The sequence below is a fragment of the Prinia subflava genome, chromosome 17, assembly GCF_021018805.1.
Source record: "Prinia subflava isolate CZ2003 ecotype Zambia chromosome 17, Cam_Psub_1.2, whole genome shotgun sequence".
Classification (NCBI taxonomy): Eukaryota; Metazoa; Chordata; class Aves; order Passeriformes; family Cisticolidae; genus Prinia; species Prinia subflava.
In genome coordinates, this window is record NC_086263.1 from 1,130,004 (window position 1) to 1,153,439 (window position 23,436).

Below are 23,436 nucleotides of genomic sequence, written 5' to 3' on the forward strand. Positions count from 1 at the left end.
GGCGCCCTCACTTCACGGTTCGGCCCCGCACGACAGGGGGCGCAGTGCCGCCCACGCATGCGCCGCTGCGCCAGAAGTTCGAACCGCCAACTGCCTCAATTCGAATTCGCATCCTCGTCGGCCAATCACAGAGCGCGGGGCGGGTACGGCCCCGCCCTATCGGCCTCCTGGCCAATGACAGAGCCTGCTGTGTTTAAAACAAGTGCGCGCGGGCGGTGGGCGGGGCGGCAGCGCGGCGGGCGGGTCTGGTGGGCGGGGCTCCCGCCGCTCCCGGCGCCCACTGGGCGCGCCCGCCCTGCGAGCGGGGCGTGCCAGCCCCGCAGTCCCCGCCCGCCCCCGGCGCTCCGGTCCCTCCTCCGCCCGTGCCGCTCTTTCGGAGCCGGGCCGGTGCTCATCCGTCCGCTCAGTCCCCGCGGGCACGCCGCAATGAAGGCGGGCGGTGAGTGCGGATCTGCGCACGGGCGCTGCTGTTTCCTGGGTCCTCCTGCGCTGAGGGGCGGCTCCAGAGCGGGCTCTGCCTGCTGGGCGCCTTCTGGGGAGGTCTGAGGGCGGGGGTTAACGGGACACACCGAGCCCGAGCTGAGGGACCGCCGGGACCGGCAGCGGGTGGGGGGCCGGGCCGACGGCTGCGCGCCCAAATTCAAACGCAGCGCGGGCGGTGCGGCCCGGCCCGGTCCGGGGGGGCTCGGCACCGGCTGTGGCCGTCAGTGGCCCCGCCGGGGCCGTGCCTCAGCCCTTCTGTAACCGCGGGGTCCGTGCCTGTGGCTGGCGGCTGTGCCTGAGCGCTCCCGGCCTCAAAGCCAAGGGGTCAAGATGTGTATTGCGCGTGGGATAACCTCTCGGGCGTCTGTGAGTTTGCAGGGTGCGCAGGAATGTGCAGGAAACCCCGTTCAAAAGTCAGAGAAAGAAGTTTTTACTGTAAGGGTGGCTGAACGATGGTACTTGATTGCCCAGAGTGATTGTGGGATCCACGGCCTTGGAGTTGTTCAAACCCACCTGGATGTGCCCCACTTGGCGGGCCGGTTGAACTGGGTGACCCCCGGAGTTCTCTTCCAGTGTAAACCGCTCTGGTTTCATGAAGCGACACATTGGAAATGAACCTGTGTTACTTCCTGTCTGAAGAAATGGAGTTTTCACTGAGTTGCTCTTGTACCCCCTGGTCCCTATTTGGATGCTCATATAGGCTGAACTGGCATCCCAGTTTGGGTGTCCATTTCATTTTCATGGCAATAGTACTGCTGAGGATAATACCTTTTGTATACATATATATGTGTGTGTATGTGTATTAAAATATTCCATTGAAATAATACTCCAGAAGATATGGGCAATGGATCTTCCATTAGCAGCAACTGCTTGGAAAGATGGGCTTGAGTAGGTTTGATGGTCTTCCTAATAGCTCTGGTTGTGTTCCAGGGACTGCTGTCAGTTGAGAAGGAAAAGTTGGGGCATGGGGGAGGTAAATGAAGTGATAGTAATGACAGCTAAACTATTTGTTACTACCGAACAGGGACAGCTGGTTTGTCACTACTAAACATGGTCGCAGGAGTCAGGGCTCAGAGGGGCTCTTGGTGAAGAGCACTTGAGCTTGAGCCAACCCTTCTGAGTCTCTTGGCTTCATTAACCAATTTGAACAATTTATTCAATTTATTATTTGAACAATTTATTTAACCAATTTGCCCTGTAGCTTAGTCTTGTGGCATTAGGAGGGATGAGCTATATTTCCCTGGTTAATGTGTTTGCAGTGTCCTGTGCTGCAAGAGGAAGAGGTGCTCGAATGAACACCTGTGTACTTGTGTAATACTATGTAGCACGCTTTTTCCTTGTGCTGTTCTATCACTAACTGAGGTGTCCTGTGTTTTTCTTTTCCAGTGGTTCACTGTAGATGTTCCAGGTGTTTTTCCTTCCCTTCAAAGCGAAGGATAATAAAACGGCCTCGAGTCCTGACGTTCTTGAACCTCCCCGAGGATGTTCTGTTTCACATCCTGAAGGGCCTCCCTGCTGCAGACATTCTCTCAGTCAGAGCAGTAAGTGCTGCAGCTTCCCCTCTGCCAGGCACCAGGGCTCAGCTCTGCCTTCAGGAGACTGGACTGCACACAACAGGCTTCTCGTGTCACAGAGCCTGAGGAAGCCCAAAGAATGGCTGCAGGGTTGAGATTTTTGCTATCCCAGGGGCAGTTTTGTTTCTCACTGCTCAAGTTAAGAATAGCAGCAGTATTTGACTGCTTTTTGTACCTTTTCTGTGGCAATTGTCCTGCCAGATTACTGTGGCTGAACAAATTGGTTTGGTTTGGCATCCCTTGCCTTACTGGTTATCAGGCAGGCAGCAAGTTAAACCATACCTTGTGATTAATTAGTTACTTCTCTAAATAAGATTGCAGACCTGTTTTTCTGTTGGTCTTTTTATTTTGGTAATCATTATTTTGTGTTCCCTCTGTGCAGGTGCACTCACATCTTAGATACCTTGTGGATAATCATTCCAGTGTCTGGGCACATGCAAGTTTCCAAGACCTGTGGCCATCTCCAAACCATCTGAGGATGTTTGAAAGGTAAGTTTTAAGCATGGAATTTGTCTGTTCTTTTAGAAGAGGATGTTTGAAGGAAGATTAACTGTTCTAATCAATCCTCAGTGTAATTGAGGAATCTGAGTCATACAAAGAGGGGAAATACTTGCTTTGGAAATGAAAAAATGGTTGATTTCAGGTCTAAACTGCAGCTGGTCACTGCTGTCTCTTTTACCAGAGCAGGGCCTATTGCATATACCAAAGTTATTTCTCTTCACAGGCATTAATATTCCAGATTGGAACGTAGCACATTCCCTAAAACCTTTCTAGTGCTCCTATGTGAATGAACAAGTGAGGTCAGAGGCTCCAGAGAACAATCCTGTTTCTAAGTCTGAGTTGGCTTGGTCACTTCTTGTGCCAAACCAGTGTGTTGAAAAACAGGTGAATTTCAGAAACAAGGTTTGAAAGGGTAATAATAAATCTGCTTTAAAAAGATGGGGGCCATCTTTTTATCCATCTCATTTGAAGGGGATCCATTTGTGTCAGAGATTTCTTCAACAGGTTTAAATGCCATGATAATAGTTCTGCTTCTGACTATAGTCAGAATATAGTCACTTCTTTCTGAGGCAAACCCCTATGTGCTCATCAGATTGGGAGGGCGGAACACAAGGGCTGATGTTTTGTTGCATGTCCTTGAGGGCACAAGGTCCAAACAGTGGATTCTGGTACTAGGAAGGATTTCAGCCTCAGGTGCCTTCTCTGTTTGCCTTTCAGGGCTGCTGAAAGTGGTAACTTTGAAGCTGCTGTGAAGCTGAGCTTGGCGTACCTGTACAACGAAGGCTGTGAGTGTGGGAGCTTGTCCTGGGGCTTTGGTGAACATGGCAGAGCACAAGGAAGTTTTACATTGCTTTGCTTAGGCACTGGCCTTGAAGCTGCCAGGTGTTCAGTGGTGGGGCAGGATAGAGCCTGGGAATTCAGGTTAGGAGTCATCCTCTGCAAACTTGTGATCAAACTCAGCTACCTTGGTAGTGGGATAAATGTATCAAAAGGGCCTGACAAGTGACAGGAGGAGCCTCCTCACACAGGGTCCTGGCAAGGCAGTTGGTATTTGCAGAATGAACCCCCCAACTTAGGTTACATCTTCCTAAAACCTGACTTAAGATTATTTTTCTTCTGTAAGTAAGATTTCTGTAATAAGATTTTTTTCTTCTTTAGCAATCTCCATGATTTCTAAGTCTCTAAGTAGCAGATACAGTTCAACCTTTTCCTGATGGTTTCCTCTTGGCCTGACTGAATGCCAAGCAGGCATTGTGAGCAAACTCTACTTGATTCCTGGCTTTCTCTCTGGTTCAGTGTCCATCACGGGTCATGGGCGTGCAGAAGTGAATGGAATAAAGGCATCTCACTACTTCAGCTTGGCAGAGCACCTGAATGTGTGTGCAGTTCCCTTTGTCTGGCTGTTCATCCGTCCTCCCTGGTCCTTCTCTGGAAGCTGCTGTAAAGCTGTGGTCTATGAGAGTCTCAAGGCAGAGTGTCAGCTTGACAAGGTCAGGTTTCTTTCTGCCCTTGGCTTTATCCTACGTCAGTAACTGTGTCTCATTGTTTTGGAAAAAATACTTTTGTTTCCCCAAGGAAGCTCCTGTGCTCTTGTTGCTTCAATGACTGTGGCTCAGTCATTTTATTGAATTTATTGCCAAACTGCATGTGATAGATCATGAGTGCTAGAAGGCCTGCACTGTCTCTTCAGAGAGGTTCAGTGCTATCTCAGGGATAACAAAACATAGAGAAAAGCAAGGGGGAGAAATGACTGAAAGATAAACCAAAACTGTAGTCTGAAGTTACTGGCAAGGACTGCTGTGGTTTAACAATGCTTTATTTTAATGCTTTTTTCAGGCTCAGAAAGGATCTATTCTCCACAGCTTGGCTAAGGTTTTGAATTTCTTTGAGGTGAGCAGCATTTCTGATGGGTTTGGATTTGGGTTTTTTCTGGTGATGCTAATGCTGTTTACCTTGATTAAAAACATAAATCAGCCAGATGCTCTTTTACTCCTCAAGTGGCCCAAGAGTTTCTGTTCTCGTGAGTTCAATTTACTGGTTGTTTAAAGGAACATTATTAACTTACTTTATTGAATTGTGCAGTGAAATTAATTTTGGCTTAATCATGGGCTTGCAGTATGTTCAGGTCTCAAAGGAAACCTTCCAATTATAATGCCTAGCAAAACAAAAAGTAAAATAAAAAAGTCTTCAGCGGCAAACAAGCCAAAAAGCGTTTGTCTGGCTGAGGAATAGCACTAGCTGAGCCTGCATCTGCAAATGGCAGCACTGAGTGGATGTGGGAGCATTCCTCAGAGGATGAAGGGCATTCCCAAGGGATAGATTCTGCTCTGTAGCTTTAGTATAGTGTTCTGTAGCTTCTGAAGTGTTGAGGTGTTCACTTGTCTGGACAGAATGAATACCAATATATGCCTTTTGTTTTTAGGATGAAGGAAAAAAGAAAGAATCCCTTGAAATGCTTGAAGAATCATCAAAACAGGGTTGTTTAATCAGCTCCTACCTCCTTTGGGAAAACAACAGAAAAGCTGCTGTAAGTAGTAATTTTTTGTCTCCAAACAACTTTTACACTAACTTCTAGACCTCTGTTATGTGCAAGGAATGTCCTCAGAAAAGAATGGCAGTTCCTCGGAGCTTACCTTCCTCATAAGCAAGGAGAGTGGTAAGAACTCTGAGATGAGCTCTGGTGTCTGCCTGGGTGTTTGAAGTGAGGCTACAAGCAGTTGTAGCCAAGGTGCCAGAGAGGTTGCTTTACTCCAGCTCGGCTGAAGGCCTGGGCACTGCTGGCCAGTGATCCCAGGGCTCTGGGGAACAGGATGGGGAGGCTCCTGCCTTGTTATTAATAAATCTGCAGAAGCTGTCCCCTTGGAATCCTGAGTGACTGCTCTCATTTCCTGTGAGACCTTGGGCAAGAACTGAAAAAAGGTTCTTAAAAACAGTGGTGTCAAGATGAGAAACAGATTTGTTGCTGAAATAATAGATGTACCTCCAGGCAGTGGTTTTTCTGTGGATATTGGTGCTACAATTCTTCTGTTTGTTTGTAAAGGCCATGGGTTTTTACATCTGTTTGTGTTCCTCTCTGTAGATGTCAGATCCTGGCAGATACCTCCAAAGTCTCAGGAAGCTACGAGACTATGCAGCCAAGGGCTGCTGGGAAGCACAGGTAAGACTGAGTTTCCCCAGAAAAACAGTCTTTCTGTGCTGCCATTATAGGCTTAGATTTCTCTTTTTAGAAGCAGGACCAGCATTGCTGAGTAATGTCTTTACGTGCACATCTACTCTGTAGGTTCTCTTCTTTGGGTAATTACTGCACACCTGTGGCAGAATGGAGTAAAGGTGTATCTTTTGATGTACTTAAAAGACTGGCCCCAAATAATCTATGTGCTCAAGATTTAAACCAAACTAAGAGCTACTGGTTCAAGTAGTTTGCCATATTTGCTGTTTTCAGCAAGAAAAATAGAGGACCATCCTCTGCTGCCTTAGTTTGCATTTGGTAAAATAAGCATACTTTCTTTTGTGTTCTCTCTACTACAGATAGCTTTAGCCAAAGCTTGTGGGAATGGAAACCAGCTAGGATTAGAAGCAAAATCTTCCAGGGAAATGGTTTCTCAAATCTTTCAAGCTTCCCTTCCTATCAGCAAGCAAAGCATCTTCACTGTGCAGAAAGGAATGAATGAAATAATGAGGTAGGAAATTGGATCCAGGAGTGAGACCTCACAGCAGAAACCATTCCCTATTTCCCTCTACATCTCTACAGTCCCTCTTCAATTTCTCTGGGCAACCTGTGCCAAGGCCTCACAGCCTCACAGGGAAGAATTTCTTCCCAATATCCCATCTAGCCCTGCCATCTGTCAGTGTGAAGCCATTCTCCCTTGTCCAAAGTCCCTATTGACTCCCTTTTCCTGAACAAACACCCATAGCAGTGTCACCTGTGTTAGCCTGCCCCATAATCCTTATGGACAAGTTCCTTATCCCTCCTTAGACAGACCTCGATACATTCCAGTTGCTCTCCTGTAGGGCAGCTCCACCACTTCCCCTTGCTGGTGTTGCTTTCCTAAACAAGTACCATCCATAGCAGCATTCCAGCCACATGGGTGTCCACCATGGCTCTGTGCTGGCCATGGGATCATGGCCCTGTGACCACACACACATCTCCAACTGCTCCTGGTTATTCCCACACTGTGTGTGTGCTGGTGTGCAGGGAGGGGATGGAGCAGGCAGGTTTTCCAGGAGGGCTGCAAGAGGATGCACTGCAGCCACAACTCCACTTGAGGGAGTTGGCTCTTCTCTTGGGAGGCATCTCAGGAACACTTGTCACTGCTCTGCTTGCCCTGGCTCGTTCCCCAATTGGATGTCATGGTGTAGGACACCACTTCTTCCTAAAGTCTCTCTTCTTTTTCTAGGTATATCCTGGTGGATTGGCTGGTGGAAGTGGCTACCATGAAGGACTTTTCTAGCCTGTGCCTTCACATGACAGTGGGATGTGTGGACCGGTACTTGAAGCTGAGACCTGTACCTCGTGCTCGGCTCCAGCTTTTGGGAATAGCCTGCATGGTCATTTGCACACGGTGAGGGTTCTGGTTGGTGAGCAGAGGTGGTCATTGTGATCACCAAATTCTTTCCTGCAGCTCAGACTTCTCCCCCAACCCCATCCCTTGCTTGTAATACTGGAAGGGCTCTTTGACTTCCTCCTACTTTGACTGCAGTTTAATTTTGTTTACATGCAAACACAGACTCTGTAAATGAGGAAAAAAAGGTAGTTTCTTGCAGTTTTTTTTCTTCTTTAAACACATTGTCATAGTTGTAGATTGCTCTAAATGCATTCCATCAGCAACTGGAGTCTTTGACACAATGCTGGAAAGAAATAACAGCATCAGTGTTCCAGTTGAGCCTGTTTACACTCAGATGAACTACATGGTGTGGTGGAAGATTATCCTTCTGTGTTAATTTCCTTAATAGGTGGCATCTTAACCTAGGAGAGGCTTCTTAGATGAAGAATTAGGATCAGAGAATCATAGACTGGATTGAGTTAGAAGGGACCTTAAAAATCGTGTCATTCCCCCCCCCCGCCACAGGCAGGGACACCTACCAGCCCAAGTTGCTCCAAGCCCCATCCAGCCTGACCTTGGACACTTCCAGGGATCCAGGGGCAGCCACAGCTTCTTTGAGCAACCTGTTCCAGGGCCTCCCCACCCTCACAGCCAAGAATTTCTTCTGTATTAGGAAGAACATTCCAAATTAGGAATGTTCTAGTAGGTGGTTCCATCTTACAGATGAAATGAAGAACTGCAATTCTTTCTTTGCTGGTCTACCTGGGAAAAGTACCTTGTGAAGTTGTTGAACTCTGGTCATTGTGGGTGCAGTTGTCTGCCCTAAGTGCATAAATCCCCTTTATGCCTGGGCTAACTCATTATTTAACATTACAGTTTCATCAGCAAAGAGATGCTGACGATTCGGGAAGCTGTGTGGCTGACAGACAACTCCTACAAATATGAAGAGTTGGTCAGAATGATGGGTGAGATCATTTCTGCCTTAGAAGGAAAGATAAGGGTGAGTTTGGAAGGTGGATGGAATATTTCCCCCCTTTGGGCTGCTGTTCAAGTCAGGCTGTAGCAGGTCTTATCTAACGAGCTGGGGGGTTATGCCAGTGTTCTCAATCAACTGTGGAGCTGTGCATGTCTCAGAGCATGCAGATACAGAACCATCTGCCTTCTGTAGAGGTAGTGTCAATGTAGTAGTTATACAAAAAAAGCCCCAAACAAACAAAACCCAGCACCTGGAAACAGTTTATGCTGGTATTGTATTTCTAACCTCTGTTCTCCTTTTTGCACTAGATACCCACCATTTTGGACTACAAAGAGGTTCTGTCAAGCATCGTCTCGCTGGAGAGAAGAACTCTTCACCTTTACAGCTTCATCTGTGAGCTGTCCCTCCTGAACACAAGCCTCAGCATGTATTCCCCAGCCCGGCTGGCTGCTGCTGCCCTGCTGCTGGCCAAGATCCTGCATGGCCAAGGTAACCAATCTTACCTCAAGCAGAGCTGCAGCAGAGTGCCAGTCTGCCTTCTCTTTCTAGGGAGATTTTGGTGGGGGGTTGGGTGTTAGTTTGTCTTCAGGCAAGATGTCCCAATCACTTGGCTGAGGGAGGTGAAGAGAAGGGTGGAGAAGAGGGCGACAGGAATAAGAATTCAGAATGAAGAGCTGAGTTCAGCCTGTTTGGCTGTATTGGGCAACCCAGATGATTAGAGAGCTGGAACAGCTCTGCTGTGAGGAAAGGCTTGGAGAATTGGGATTGTTCAGCCTGGAGAAGGAAATCTTCAGGGTGACCTATTTGTGGACTTCCAGTACCTGAATGGAGCTGACAGGAAACATGGGCAGAGTCTATTTACAAGGGCCTAGAGAGACAGGACGAGGGGGAATGGCTTCTCACTGGCAGAGGGCAGGGTTAGATGGGATATTGGGAAGGAATTTTTCCCTGTGAGCGTGGTGAGGCACCTGGCACGGGTTGTCCAGAGAAGCTGTGGCTGGCCCTGGTAGCGTCCAAGGCCAGGTCAGACAAGGTTTGGAGCAACCTGGGATAGTGGAAGGTGTCCCTGCCCATGGCAGTGGGTTGGAATGAGATGGGCTTTGAAGTCCCTTCCAACCCAAACCGTTCCACAATTCTCTGATTCTATTTTACCTCTTAATAGCAGTGATGAACTAGAGCACTAGCATTAGACTATGCAAGCTTTGTGTTTAAATGAGACTGAAGATTTCTATCATTAGGTATAACATCAGTTTGGCAGATAAACCTATTCCCAAAGCCAGTTTTGAACTTGAACAAACTATGGACAGATACAAGCTTGCAAATATCACAATCCTTATCCTATTAAAAAGAAAAAGCTGACTCACTACAGAGATACTATACTATACTATACTATACTATGCTATACTATACGTAATTCAATACATGAATATGTACTCTCTTCTCCAGCACATCCCTGGACCAGCCAGCTGTCTGAGTGCACTGGTTTCTCTCAAGAAGACCTCTTGCCCTGCGTGCTGAGCCTCCACCAGAAGTGGTAATGGTTTTGGGGCTCTTTGGGGGGCACATGAGTACTTGGCTTGCAGCTCTTGCAAATGTGCTGCACCTGTACAGTCAGCCCTTCTTCCCAATGAAGGAGGGGCCTTTGGTTAACTGCCTTGCTCCCCTGCCACAAGGCACTAAGGTCCAGTTCAGGGACAGCTGTTCTATTTCTGCCAGCTGGTATGGCCCTACGTTACAGAAAACAGGGACAGAAAGGGAATTAGATGCTCACATGCTCAGAAGCCACCAGATGAAGCTGCTGAAACACCAATTCCCGTAGCACAGCACTGAGGGACAGAGGAGAATTACCTAACTTGGCAGGTTTTCTTAATATTGTTTCATAGAATCCATTCAAAGGTGGGGGTTTCATCTTTCTTTCCAGCTTCCATGATGATGTCCCAAAGGATTATAGGCAGGTGTCCCTAATGGCAGTGAAACAGCGATTTGAAGATGAGCGCTATGAAGAAATAGGCAAAGAACAGGTGGGTGAGCTATGGCTGCATCTGCTGCTGGTTGACAGTCAGAGCAGAGCTGCTGGCCCATGGCAGGCTGTGTGAATAGAGTGGGAGTTAAAAATTGAGTTGCAGGGACTCCTAACTGATGCTTGAGTGCCTGTGGGAAGCACTCGCTGGAATAGATTTCTCCTGGAAAATAAATAGTTTCCTTCTGGCTATTCTTACAAGAATCTCATGGTCTAATTTTTACAGGTGCTTTGATATTATTATTATTATTATTATTATTATTATTATTATTATTTAATATTTTAGGCTATGAGTTACAGCCAGCTCTGCTCATTGTTGGGTGTGAAACAGGAGGACCCAGAGCCCAGTCCCTTGCACAGGAACGTAGTGGAAATTCAGACTTTCCTCAGCTCTCCCTCTGGAAAGAGAGCTAAAAGGTGGGTATGGCTCATGGCTGTCAGCAGCTATGAGGATCTACCAGAGCCTTTCCTCCTCTCTGATACCCTGAGGTTTCATTTCTAAATATAATCAATTTTCCTGTCACCATCTTGACATACCTATTAAAAGAGCTGGAAAAGACTTGGCTTTTAACATGTAATTTCTGGGGTGTTTTGCTACAGAAGGAGGGAAGACAGCATTCAGGATGACAGAGGCAGCTTTGTGACTACACCCACAGCAGAGCTGTCCTCCCAGGAAGAAAGTCTGCTGGACAACTTCCTTGACTGGAGTTTAGATTCCTGCTCTGGTTATGAAGGTGATCAGGAAAGCGAAGGCGAGCGAGAAGGAGATGGTGAGCAGTTTATTCTTATAAAAAGCAGCCAAGAGGATTAAACCTGTCTTTTCATTTTTGCTTAAAATTGTTTCTCAGGCACCAGATGCCTGAACTTTCAGCTGAAGACCAGTTGGAAAAACTCCTCCCCCTTCCCCTGTGCTTATAATTGTTAAACTCTCAGAGGTATCTATCTGTTCTTTCTCTGCACTGCTTCAGAACATGATGAGGGGGTTTGTATTTGCTCAGCATTTCAAAGTCAGGCTGTCTGCAGTGCACCAAATGTGATGAATGAGCCACTGTCTTAGAAACACTGATGAGCTGTTGGATTTGGCTGACCCTGGGCCTGGCTGCTCATTTTCTAACACCTCATTTTCTAACACTCTTAGCACCTGTTCAAATGGTCTGAGGGAAGAAAAGATGCTGTGTGAATAGAGGGTGAACTTAGTTCTGCCCTCCAGATGTGAACAGATAGAAGGTTGACTCTTGCGTGGCTTTTTTCTGCTTGATTCTGTGCTGAGTGCCTGCTTGGTTCTGGATTGGGACAAACTTACGTGTTCTCTTTTCCCATCCTGCAGTGACCAGCCCCAGTGGGATCCTGGATGTGACAGTGCTGTACCTGGACCCTGCAGAGCACTGTGGCCAGGATTCCAGTGATGAGGACAGCCTACCCGGGGAGTGGGATGGCTCTGGGGCATCGCACAGGAAGGGAGAGCTGCCAGGGGCATATCTCACCCCAAGGAATCCCAACCCAGAGGGGAGCTCGGGCTACTCTTCTGTCAACACTGCCAGTCCTACATCTTCTGTTGAAGGCAGCCCTGGAGCTCCTCCCAAACCTACCTCAGCACAGCCCCATGGCAATTCCATGGAAAGGGAGCCATGCCAGCCCCATTACCTGCACAGGAGGCAAGTAAAGAGAAAAAACATGGCAGAACACACTGAAGAAAGGCTCAACTTGGGCTTCTTAAGCCTCTGATTTCTTCATGCTTTTAACTTTTCCAGGATTTCTGGAAACCGTATTTCTGTCGCAGTCATACAGGGATAATAGTGAATAATTGTAAATACCTCCAGAATACCTTCCCTTCAGTCTTGCCTATCTTGTACATCTGGGCTATTTCCTCCTTTCAGAGCTGCCTTTTTATGTATCCCCTGTTGTCTGATCCTCTGCTAAGGTTCTGCTCCTTCTACGAAATTCATAGCCCAGTTTTATCATCCCTCTTAATGATAGAACTGTCCCGTCCCTTGCTTCCTCTGAGGCCTGGCACTATGAGTGAAATGAAATGACATTGGTTCTCAAGTTTCTGAATGTAACACTATGCTTGAATTCTTCCACTTGAAAGACCTGTTTTGAGGTTGTGCTGCCTTTTTACTCTGTCCAGGTCTCCCTCAGCTCTCCTTTTCATATCTATGGCATTTGCTGCACTGATACAAGGTTTTTATTGAAAAACCCCAGAGGTAAATGAAGGCTCACTGCAGGTCTGAGCTGCTCTCTCACCTACCTCTCACATGGTTTAAACTCCATTTGCCTCTTCTCTTGTTGCCATGTTTTCCTCACCTGAAAAATCCTTCTGTGCCTTAACACATAGGAATTGGAATGCCAAGGTACAAGACTTCAAAAAGATGTCACTGAAGTGAACACTGGAACTGGACTCCAGGACTGTTTAGAAGTTACTGTGGCATTGGCAACAGTTCAGATACACACAGTGTAGTCAGTGTTTATTGACTGTTTTTTTATAAAATTGTTTTGTTAGTAGAGATGGGTCCCGGTCTTCCTTCCCCTCATTCCCAGGCCTGAGGCTTGGAGAACTGCTGAAATGAGGTCAGGGTTTGGCTCTGAGCTGAGTTCTGGTGGTTAAGTTGCAGTGGCACGGCCTGAAGGCTATTTACACAAATCTCACAAGGAGCACGGGGCTCAAATCACTCTCAAAACCCTACAGCAGCTCCAGAAAGGCCTTGAATCTGCCAAATAACCAACAGCAGCCTTGGGTACTTGTCCACAAAATTTATTACAAAACCATATACTGCCACATACAAAACCTCTCTCATCCAAAAGAGAAAATCCCTGATTTAGTTTCCTGGCTCACGGTGGCTCCACTGCAGTTCTCCAGCTACTGCTTCCCCTGTTCTGCCATGCAGGAGTGTCTTCACATTGACTTGGTACAGCAGCAGCTCAAACTTCAGCACTGGCTCACATTAACATGGGAAGAAAACACTTATAAAAACCTCTCTCATTCTAAAACTGGTAAAAGTGAAAATATATTTGGGAAAGGCCTCACTGCAGAAAGCTCTGAATTCTTCCTTGATCTGAAAAAATAAAAGCAGAGAAGGGGAAGATGAATCAGTTTAATTCCTTCCCTGGAAGAGGAAATTAGGTGAAGAGCTGGCTCTGTGTTCCTGCTGCTGCATGCAGAGCCTTGGCTGATGCAGCCCTGCACTAAAACCAGATCTGGCTCTGTACCAAGCCTCACTCTTGGAGGTGCCTCATGGCTAAAACAGCACCTGGGCTTGAGAGCCCGGGCCTCAGGGCTGAGGTACTAAAACCAGAACTACACGCTGCTTTCTGAGAGAGAAAAGCAAAAAGTACAGCCCAGAGCTTCACATGCAAAAAAAAAAAAAAAGAAAAAAAAAATTACCAGATGGCCTGAGTTTGCATTTTGTTATTACCTCAACAGCCCTGCAGCCCCTGTAGCCTTTGCTTTATTAACCTTTGCTATATTCCTTCAGGGGCAAGTATTTCCAAAAAAATTTGAGGAAATACAGGCTAAGCGTGGCTTTGTGTAGCACTGGGCTGGTTTCAATAAAGAATGACATGTCAAGAGGAGAAGAGGAGCAGGTTGGTCTCACCTGGAGAGATGTCACAGCCCAGCCTGCTCTGTCCTCACCTGCCTGTGGCAGCACAGGGCACACGCAGCAGGTACCAGCACTCACCTCAGGGCACCACTCGGACATCCACGGAGTCGTAAGCTGAAGCTTTCACCTTTTCCAGTGGCTTCCCAAAGAGCTGCCGCAGGGCCGCGTAGTCAGGCTTCTCCTCGTACTCCAGTGCCATCACCTGCTCCAGGTAGCTCTCCAGGGCATCTGCAAAGAAAGGGACTCACACTGCAGCAGCACAGAAACTCCAGCTGCCAAATGGCCATTCTAGGCTGCTTGTCCTGCAGCCAGCTCACCCATCTCCCCAGGCAGCTGCAGAGAGGAAAACCAAACCAAGGCTAATACAAAGCTCAAAGAATCACGAAATTATACAATAAAATAGAATCACCAACTGGTTTGGGTTGGAAGGGACCTTGAAGCCCATCTCCTTCCACCTCCCACCAAGGGCAGGGACACCTTCCACTAGCCCAGGTTGCTGCAAGCCCATCCAACCTGACCTTGCACACTTTTCGAGCATGGGACAGCCACAGCTTCTCTGGGCAAAAAAATGGGATGGGGAAGTGACCTCTAGCCCCAGGTATTTTATCTCTAAACCATCAGCATAGCCGTCCCTTCAGCAAGGTTCATGAAAGCAGATCTTGGAAAGCAGCCCTTGTTCTGTACAGGAAACAAGGGATTTGTTCCCAGCCTGCCAGACAATTCATGCAATGCTTGGCCACCATCACCAGTGGAAGCCATTCTGGACCAGCAACCCAGCACAGATGAAGTTCTGGCTTCAGGTACAGTCAGTCCTCTGTCCCTGAGTCCCATGCCCATGAAGAGCAAGCCCATACCTGGAATGGATCTCTGCCTGAAGCACAGTTGGAGAAGGCATCTCACATCCTTTCTGTACCTGGAATAGTCAGCACAGTGTCCTGTCAGGTGAGAAGCAATGGAGCAGGCACCTGAGTACCTGGCTTTGACAACAGGGACCAAATCCCCAAAAGGCTGAATTCTGCTGGCAGTGTTCTGGACGAAGCAGAACTTGGGGTTCACCAAACACCCTGAACCCTCAGCTCTGGCTGCAGGATTTACCACATCCCAACAGTGTATTGTGACCTGGGGATTTCAGTCACAAACTCCCCTTGCTGCTTTCTGCTGAGCATTTCCCAGAAAAATAGGTAATTTCTCGTACCTTTCTTTCTGTTCCACCACAGCTTTTACTTTGTCCAACTCATCAGACCAAGGCAAAATGCCACAGAGCCATTTCAGAAGACAGTAGCCCAGAGATTCCAAGTCACTCCGTCGAGATGGTCCTGATAGGAAGCATGAGACATTCACATCACTCAAGAAGGGACAGAGATAAATTCAAGAGCTTCATGAGGATGTGCTCTGGGATATCAACACTCCTGGGAGCCTGCTAACTCACATAGTTCAGGAATCACCTCCCAGCCTCTAGAGGAAGATTTCCTGAACACTTTCACTTTCTTGAACACTGTGAAAAAGCAGTCACATCCCAACCAGAAGGACGGAATTTGGCACAGGCTGCCCAGGACAGTGTGGAGTCCCCAGTCCCGGAGGGATTTAGAAGTCATGTGGCTGTGGCACTTGGAAACTTGGGTTAGTGGTGACTTTGGCAGTGCTGGGCTTACAGATGGACTCAATGATCTTAAAGGTCTTTTCAACCAAAGTGATTCTGATTTAAATGCCTTTCCAACTCTCACGGCTTCAAGGTCATAGCAGAGCCTGCTGCAAATCTGTTTTGGGCAGGCATCCAGTCTGGCTGAAACAGATCCCTGCTAAGCCAGCACAAAGGACCCTGTTTTCTATTCCCCACACGCCTGCAGCAGCCAAGGCTCCAGATGGAGCAGGAACACCCTGCTGCAGTCACTGAGTGACCTGGCATGTCCCAACACAGCAGCCATCAAGACACAGGAGTGAACAGCCCAAATAGGAACCCGGTTTCTGGTGCATGTGAATGCCTGGAAAGCAGCAGTGCCAGCAATGCCAGCAGGGAGCCCCAGCTCCAGGGAGCACCACCACAGGAGCAGCTCCAGCATGTGTCACAAGCCCAGACCCACCTGTGCCCTTATGGCTGTCCAGGCTGATGAACTCCACTGTGCCCTCGTGAGGGGTCCTGCTGCCCTCGCGCCGAGCCACGTGCTTCCCCCCGGGGCAGTACCGGAATGCGAAGCCATAGCCAGCGAGGGTCACCTGCAGGGCAGCACAGAGCACTCACCTGCGTGCAGAGTGGCCTCCAGTGCTGCCCCACAGCCCCTGCTTCAACACTGCCCAGCCTGCTCTGCTACCCTGCCCAAGGCAGGGACCTGGAGGCTGCTTTATCCCCTGTCACAATCCCACCTCCAGTGCCCTTTCCTGGCAGTACTGCTCCCGCTCCCTACCTGTGTGAGGTCTGCTGGGTTCAAATAGATGTTTTCAGCAGTGATGTCCCCATGCACATACTCATTCTCATGAATGTACTCCAGACAGTCTAGCTGGGAATCAACAGGGGAGCATATCAGATCCATGCAGGCTCCTGCAGCACCCTGGCTATCGCTGAGCTGGACCTTCCCCAGCTCCCTGCAGCCATGTGAAGGAGCACTAAAAACACCACATCTCACAGCCTTTAAGTTCAAAGGTCAGGTTTTCCTCATTCTTCTTATGCCAAAATTCCTCCAAGGTGACACAGTGTTCAAAAGATGCTTCTAAAGTTTACAGTAGGCTTGAAAGATGCTACTCAGAGACCCCACCCAAGCCCCTGGAGCAGCTTTAAAACACCTCTATGAGATCCAGAAGGAAGTTAGAAGTCTTTTCTGAAAAAGTCTGTTGGGAAGGATTGGTTTTCCACATACCACACGGATTGCAATCTGAAAAGCCGCCTTCTCCCTCAGCAGGTGCAGGCCATCACTCAGGACAGACTGAAGAGATCGCCCCAAGTCAGAGAACACCAAAAACCTGCAGGAGAAAAAGGCTTTGCACATGGCAGTACCTACCTGCTTTGGAGACCCTGCAACAGACACTTGTCAAGTGATCCACTGAACCCCACTGCAATGCAAGCTGACCTGGGCAAACACTTCCTTGACTTTTGACAAGAGAAAACTTCTTATAAAGGAGACAGGTGTGCTCCTCATGTTGCAGACATGCAGCCTGAGCCTCCCCTTTGTGTTAAGGGTTAAGGACCAGGATAAGGTGTCCCCTGGCCTGAAGGGCAGCAGCAGCAAAAGCAGTAACCAGCAACACAAGGACTGAAGGAAACTAATGAGAGGCAAAGCATTTAATTAATGATAGGAGTAGTGTGTAAGGTCAGGAGCCCAGGGGACAATGACAAAAGGACTAGCAGACAGCAAGGGGAGGAGAGGGAAAGCCAGAGATACTCAGACAGCCCAAGAACTCAGTCACCTCACCTGTAGCTGTCTGCATGCAGTCCAAAGCCAAGGCAACTAGGGATGCCCAGCAGCGGCACAGAATGCTGCTTCTTCCACTTCTCCACTACAAGAGAAGAGGACAGTGCAGCAGATGCTGCTGAGGAGCTCCAGGAAGGAGTTAGGGATGCTCCTCCTCTGAAGGTCTTCTCTGCCCTGGACAGCTGACACTGGCCTCTCATCCTGACTCTTCCCCAGAATTCCAGTCTGATGTGTGCATCGGCATGTCAATGCATATAGCACTGTAGAGCAAGAATGGAACAGGGGAGATTCTGGGAATACCAGAGCAGGCTATGACATGGGATTGCTTACAGGGCTGGGGAAACAAGGAGAGGGGAGAGAGAGGGGAAAGGACAAGCAGATTTTTACACTTCTCCCAGAAGTGTAGATTTGACATAAATTCTTTCATCCCCCCTACCTACATCCTCTGGGCAGCTTTGTCCTTGCTCAGGTTTTGGGATTAATGGAATGGATACCAGAGAGCAGCTGACAGAACCACCCATGGGAGAGGGACAGGAGAGTGAGCCAAGGTGAGTCAGGCTTCAGGGCTGGACAGCTCCCAGACACATCAGGGCAGAGTAAGGAGCACAAGAAAGCTGTGCTCATACTGCACTATCCTACAGCACACAGACTGCTGTGAGAACTGGTACTGACTGAACTCCTCAGCACTCTGGCACTAACTGAGCAGTGGATTAATTAATCCTAGCCTGACCTTCCAAGAGATTCACTAAACTGATGAGAGAGGAATGCCAGTTATCCTTAGTCCTTGCCCTCCCAAGAAGCACCAACCTGTGCCTGCCTTTGCGGCTCGCTGGAAGAAATTCTGTTCATTGTAGATCCTCCCATCTTTGGCATCCTAAAGGGAACAGGAAGGAGTGTTACTTCAGCCACACACATCTTGTTGGAAAGGGAAGCTTGGGTAAAATTGCTGTAACACCTTCACTACTCATTTTAAAGAAAGCAAAGATCAATTGAGCTGAGAGCAGAGCTCAAGTGTCTTGGTTCACTATTTAATGCTGCCCCTAACAACCACATAAACTCTAAGCATCAGCACAGAATAGGAGAGGCGCCATCTCAGGTTGTGCCTTTCCAGCAGCCCATTTACAGCTATCTGAGGGTTAACAACAGCTAGGCAGTGCAGCCCAGGTGCAGCATGGAGGGAGCTCTGGTCCCACAGCTGTTACATTAAAGGGAGCCAGAGGTGACCTTCCTAGCCACAGCAGAAATGAGGGCATTTCAAAACTGCTATCAAAGACAGCTGGAAGAACAGCAGGCTGCAGACAACACAGACCGTGTCCCTCACTCTGCATCTTGCCTGTGAGCCCACCTGAGCCATCAAACTCCAGAGCCAAAATGCTCTCATGTGCTGTATCACACTCCGTAGCGCTCAGCAGATCACCAAGCAGCAAAAAGGTGCAAAACAGAGAAGTTGGGAGTGTTGCCTACAGAAGTGAATACAGTTTCCCACCCACTGGTTCTAGTTTTGTGGCACTTAGCAGATTTTTCTCATCCACACTGTTTTCCTTCTCCATCCTCTTACACATCTCCTCTGACAAAAGGCAGAGGGATTATCCAAGTCTCTGCAAGATCCCCACAGAGTCATCAGTCAGCACTGGCCCTCCTACAGATCAGCAACCCCCAAGAGCCACAGTAGACAAGAAAACAGTCTTTCAGCTCTGGTTTGTGAGCTACTGAAAATCAATTGACTGAATTTCCACGACACAACAGCTGTTACTGGAAATAACACATTTCTGGAGAACCCAAGATACTGACAAGTACCTGGAAAGCTGGCTTGGAACTCCAACTATAATTCCTATTTGATTTCAAAGTATGCTCTGGCTTTACACAGTGTCTCCATGCTGGCTCTCACAGTCTCAGCATAGCACCAAATTCCAACCTCTCCAGTTTCCCCAGACTTCAGCAGGGTGTGTGCACACCTGCCAGAGGAGAAAAGTTGATCTGACATTCCTGAATCAAGATCTCCACCTCACACCACCAAGTTCAGTTCTGCAGGTTTCTGAGCCTGGTCAATGAAAGCAGCAGCCTTCTGTTGTTATGGAGTTTTTTAATCTTCATATCCATTTTCTTCACATTTTTAACAGAAAAGCCAACTGAAATCCCAGCACAACACCAAGAGGTTAGATCCATCTCCTAAGTTAACAGCAGCCTCTCTGACCACTCTCTCCAAATTCCTCAGATACTCTCAGCCAAACAGGTCAGGACACAGTACTCTGTGCACTATACCTTACCCAAACAGATCAAAACTCACAAGTTTGAGGGAGTAGCTTTGCTTTTGAGGACAGGTTCCAGATGCTGACTGCGCTGTGGAAGGATGGAACAGATGTTGTTACAGGAGCGTGGAAAAGAGGTTGTGCATCATTAAATGCAGCCTGTGTAGCTGGATTAACTCATCCTCTGCTTCTTTCCCTTGATCTTTGCAAAGCAACCTCTGTGACAGCGCCTTCTCACATCACTACAAAACAGTTCTTACCTTGTTCCAGGAGCTCAGCCCCCTGACATGCTGTGAGTGCAGTTCCAGTTAAGTCACAGAAGCATCTGGGCATGGCTACAGTATGGGGGGGGCTTTGAGAGGTATGTAAAGAATAGATCATTAGCAGAATCTCAAAGGCATCTCCAAATTCATTTGCTGAGCACTCCCTCCAGCTCACTCCATGATTTGACAAGTCTGTAAGGGATGCCAAGTCCCTCTGCTCTGTATGGATGTCAGAGTTGTATGTGGCTTCCATTCTCCAAAAGGATTTGCACCCATAACTTGGCCTCAGGACAGTCCCTCTTCTCTTGCTCTTAGACTAAGTGTTATCCACAGGTAACCTGCTGCTCATCACCTACAAACTATTTCTATAAAAGCACCCTCTACTACTGATTTTCCTTTTTATCACTTTTTTTAAAAAACATAGATGCTCAGACTTTGTTATGCAACAGCTTGAATAACGAAAGTCAAATATCAGACAAAACTTGGTAATGGGGAAATTACACCTGGAGAGTTTCCAAACTAGTAAGAGAGAAGATCAAAAATTCCCCTTTGGAAGTTTACAACTAGATTGAAAAGATCAGCTCTTACTGAATGGCTGAGAAGCAGCCTGTGTTGTGTAGTTGCTTTCTGTGGCCACAAAACAGGATGAGAATTGACATTTAGTGCATACTGACACCACTTATAGCACTGGAACTCCTGTACAGTGCCAGCAAATAGTTTTTGGACCTGAAAGAACAGAAAGAGGAAGTGTGGTCCCAACAATGAACATATCATAATAACAGAGCAGCCTGGCCTCGGCTTGATTATGCTGCTAGCAGAGTGGCTGACAGGCAGATGCCCAGTGAGGAACTGCTGAAGTTGTGCTAGGGGAGGTTTAGATTGGATATTAGGAAAAAGTTCCTCCCCCAGAGGGTTCTGGGGCACTGAGCAGGCTGCCCAGGGAGTGGGCACGGGCTCAGGGCTGCCGGAGCTCCAGGAGTGTTTGGACAGCGCTCTCGGGATGCACAGGGTGGGACTGTTGGGGTGTCTGTGCAGGGCCAGGAGCTGGACTCCAGGGTACTTGTGGGTCCCTTCCAGCTCAGAATACTGGATGAATGACGGATCCTGCAAGCCTGTGAGTCACTGCCAGCCCGGCGGACACGGCAGTGTCACCCACTTCGCGGGCTCTGGGGGTTTCGGGATGTCCCGACAGCTGTCGCCGAACCCAGAGCCGGGGCCTCCCGCCCTCGCCTCCCGGACCCCCTCCGCCCGCCCCGGGCCCCGCAGCACCTTCGTACACCAGTCCGCAGCCGCCCTGTTCCAAGAGCCGCACCAGCCTCCACTGCCGCCCTCCCTGGTCCGTCAGCACCGTGTGCGCCGGGAGCGGCGCGGCCGGGCCGGGCCGGGACTTGCGGGGCGAACAGGGCGAGCGAGGCCCCAGCCAGGCCTTGGCCGCCCGCGGCGAGGGGGCGGCGGTGGGGCTGGGGGCCGGCGGCGGGCTCGGGGCCGGCGCTGCGGGCTCGGTGTGCTCCTCGGGCGGCGCGGGCAGCCTCCCGCCGCAGGCCGGGCAGAAGCGGAACGCGGGCTCCACGGCGAGCCCGCACTGCGGGCAGAACCGGCCGGGCCTGCGGGAGACGGACAGCGTCAGAGCCCGTCCGCCGCCCCGCTCCCGCCGCCCCGCTCCCGCCGCCCCCAGCACCTCGGGGAGCCGCCGGACAGCTCCGCCCGCGGCCGCTCCGGGGTCCGCGTCCCTGCCCCCGTCCCGCGCCGCCCGCGCGCCCTCCTGCCCGACATGGCCCCGCCGGAGCAGAGCGGGGCCGCGCGCGCACTGCGCATGCGCCTGCCCGGGCCGCGTCCTGCGGAACTGCCGTGGAGGAGCGGGGACGTGAGGGGACACCGGGCCTGAGGGGACACGGGACATCCTGAGGGAACAGCGCGCTTCTCAGGGAATACCGGGGATGGGAGGGGGCGCCGCGGCTCACGACGGTCCCGCGGCCCGTGGGCTCCCATGGCCCGGCCAGGGAGGGACACGGGTGGTCAGGCCGTCCCGGTGGGGGCCGGCGGAGCCTCGGGATCCCCTCAGGCTGTGCTCCCAGCGCTGCCTTCTGGGGCCGAGTGTTTTCGCATTACTTCATAAAAGACACCAGAAAACTACTCAGAAAGGACTCTGGGACTGCGGAACAAGCGCTCACAGGTTAATGAGTGCAGGAGTTAATGGGTGGCATAGGGCTGTGTATTCAGCATATGCACCTGTGTATCCCATCCCTGGTGTACATTCTACACCTCAAGCAGGCACCATTTCCATAAAAGAGGTGTATGTGGACTTAAACCTTTCCGATCAGGTGGGCTGAGGCCAGAGTTTGCCTGGGGAAGGTGCCTGGCCCCTGAGCCCCCACAGCAAGGGTTGGCAGAGGCAGGCGAGGTGGGGGCAGTAGGGACCTGGTTCTTGTCCCACAGAACATCTCACATGTAAAGATGTTTTTCAAAGTCCACCCCAGTGAGCCATGGAACACCATGGCGCAAGCAGGAGCAAAGCAGATCTAGAAGGCAACTGCCCCATTGCATGAAGAGCTGAGTGGAGCAGCTGCTCCCACCAAAGCTTAGTGTGAAGCAGGAGTGAGCTCCATGTGCCGATGGTGGAAGGTGGAGCAGTGGTGGAAGGCAGCATGAAATAATACCTGGGGTAGGAACCCCCTGACTGAGCCCACCATGGCGCTGCAGGGCTTGGAAGAAACATCTCCAGATAAGGTGTCCTGCACAGACCTTGTCCTGTCACAGGCTGGTCGTCCCTTCTCAATCATTCCAAATGCCAGGGTGTGTTCCTAACATTCATTAAGCACACAAAAAGTCCCAGCAAAGCCAGAACTCTCCCAAATGACTTTGGGAAGCTTGGCGTGTGTTTAAATCGGTTTCTGCAGCCTATCGCTGGGATTTTTTTGAAGCACCTGGATACTGTCAAGAGCGACAGGGCAGGCTGGAAGGATTCTTCCATCCCTGCCTGAGATAAATAAATTCAAGGTTGGATGTTGCAAAACATGTTTGAATGTGTTGAGATTGTTGAAGATGTGGAGTGGTGCTTACCTGGTTATGAGTGTATTCCCAGTTCTCGGTTTCCTAGTCCATTGTACTTCCTTTGCCCCGAGTTGTGTTCCCAGTTCCGAGTTCTGTAATCCCCAATTTGCTGTATCCCTAGTTCCCCTTCTCTCCTGCCGGGTACCGCCTCTGCTGCTCCCCAGCTGCCCATCCAAGCTGTCTGGTACCGCCTCCTCTGCGCCTCCCCTGACACTACCGAATCGGCAGGCCATCGAACTGCCCGCTGGAGTCTCCTGCTTCCTCACCACGACCTGAAGAGCGCCGAGAGAGAAAGACACCCCTAGACTCTGCGAGCCAGAGGAGGCATTCCTGGGAATTCCCGTGAGGAAGGAATCCCCGACTCTGCAGCGTGAGCAGCAGCATCGACTTCACCTCCTCCGCTGCGGTGTCCCCGTGGGAGCAGCGGTGGTGTGCACAGCCCCTCGAGCCCCCACCCCAAAGCTGTCCTCAATAAAGGCGTTTTAAAAGGAGAAGAAGGTCCCCTTGCCCTGTTTTTTAACACTGCCCGCCATGGCCATCAGGACACTGCACTCCACAATCACTCTGTTATTTCCCCTAGCATTGCAGGCAGCAGCGAGACATTGAATTGCCTCACCTCCACTGCCAGTCCCCTGCACAACCACTTCAGTTCCAGCTCTTCCTACATCCCATACATGTACAGCCTCAATTCCTTTGTTAACCGAAGCATTCCCTCAGAATTTTGACAGAAGAGAAACAGCCCTTGATCAGATTTGTTTGAATTTACCTTAAC

General features: G+C 49.6%; 2 protein-coding genes across 3 annotated transcripts; one reads left to right on the forward strand and one right to left on the reverse strand.

Annotated features, from left to right (window-relative positions):
• Nucleotides 1-324: 324 nt before the first annotated feature.
• On the forward strand, nucleotides 325-13,070 carry CCNF (cyclin F). The gene is made up of 17 exons (XM_063414091.1): nucleotides 325-439; nucleotides 1,870-2,024; nucleotides 2,440-2,546; nucleotides 3,276-3,343; nucleotides 3,855-4,048; nucleotides 4,395-4,448; nucleotides 4,981-5,085; nucleotides 5,638-5,715; nucleotides 6,087-6,238; nucleotides 6,956-7,120; nucleotides 7,979-8,102; nucleotides 8,387-8,567; nucleotides 9,525-9,612; nucleotides 10,000-10,099; nucleotides 10,385-10,515; nucleotides 10,699-10,868; nucleotides 11,426-13,070. The coding sequence occupies exons 1-17, from the start codon at nucleotides 427-429 to the stop codon at nucleotides 11,821-11,823; spliced, it is 2,283 nt and encodes a 760-aa protein (XP_063270161.1). The 5' UTR covers nucleotides 325-426; the 3' UTR covers nucleotides 11,824-13,070.
• On the reverse strand, nucleotides 12,835-21,450 carry VRK3 (VRK serine/threonine kinase 3). Of its 2 annotated transcripts, XM_063414092.1 has the most exons (12): nucleotides 21,292-21,450; nucleotides 20,883-21,217; nucleotides 19,389-19,441; nucleotides 17,909-17,975; nucleotides 17,102-17,186; nucleotides 16,550-16,652; nucleotides 16,100-16,192; nucleotides 15,779-15,911; nucleotides 14,893-15,013; nucleotides 14,552-14,610; nucleotides 13,776-13,925; nucleotides 12,835-13,151 (listed from the first exon to the last, which is right to left on the reverse strand). In XM_063414092.1, exons 1-11 carry the CDS (start codon nucleotides 21,426-21,428, stop codon nucleotides 13,777-13,779), a joined length of 1,335 nt encoding a protein of 444 aa, XP_063270162.1. In that variant the 5' UTR covers nucleotides 21,429-21,450; the 3' UTR covers nucleotides 12,835-13,151; nucleotide 13,776. The 2 variants fall into 2 exon arrangements, 1 of the variants encoding a protein (XP_063270162.1); XR_010082508.1 differs by lacking the exon at nucleotides 12,835-13,151 and having other exon boundaries at nucleotides 13,899-13,925; nucleotides 14,552-14,632.
• Between the last annotated feature and the right edge of the window lie 1,986 nt (nucleotides 21,451-23,436).

Bases quoted from the DNA above. Each gene is read 5' to 3' on its own strand.
- CCNF (XM_063414091.1), top strand. The intron at 7,121-7,978 runs GTGAGGGTTCTG...TTAACATTACAG, and splicing joins TGCATGGTCATTTGCACACG to TTTCATCAGCAAAGAGATGC. The intron at 9,613-9,999 runs GTAATGGTTTTG...CTTTCTTTCCAG, and splicing joins CTGAGCCTCCACCAGAAGTG to CTTCCATGATGATGTCCCAA.
- VRK3 (XM_063414092.1), bottom strand. From the start codon at position 21,428: ATGCGCAGTGCGCGCGCGGCCCCGCTCTGCTCCGGCGGGGCCATGTCG. The intron at 15,912-16,099 runs GTAGGGAGCGGG...GCTGCCCTGCAG, and splicing joins ACCCAGCAGACCTCACACAG to GTGACCCTCGCTGGCTATGG. The intron at 15,014-15,778 runs GTGGGTCTGGGC...GCTTCCTATCAG, and splicing joins GGACAGCCATAAGGGCACAG to GACCATCTCGACGGAGTGAC.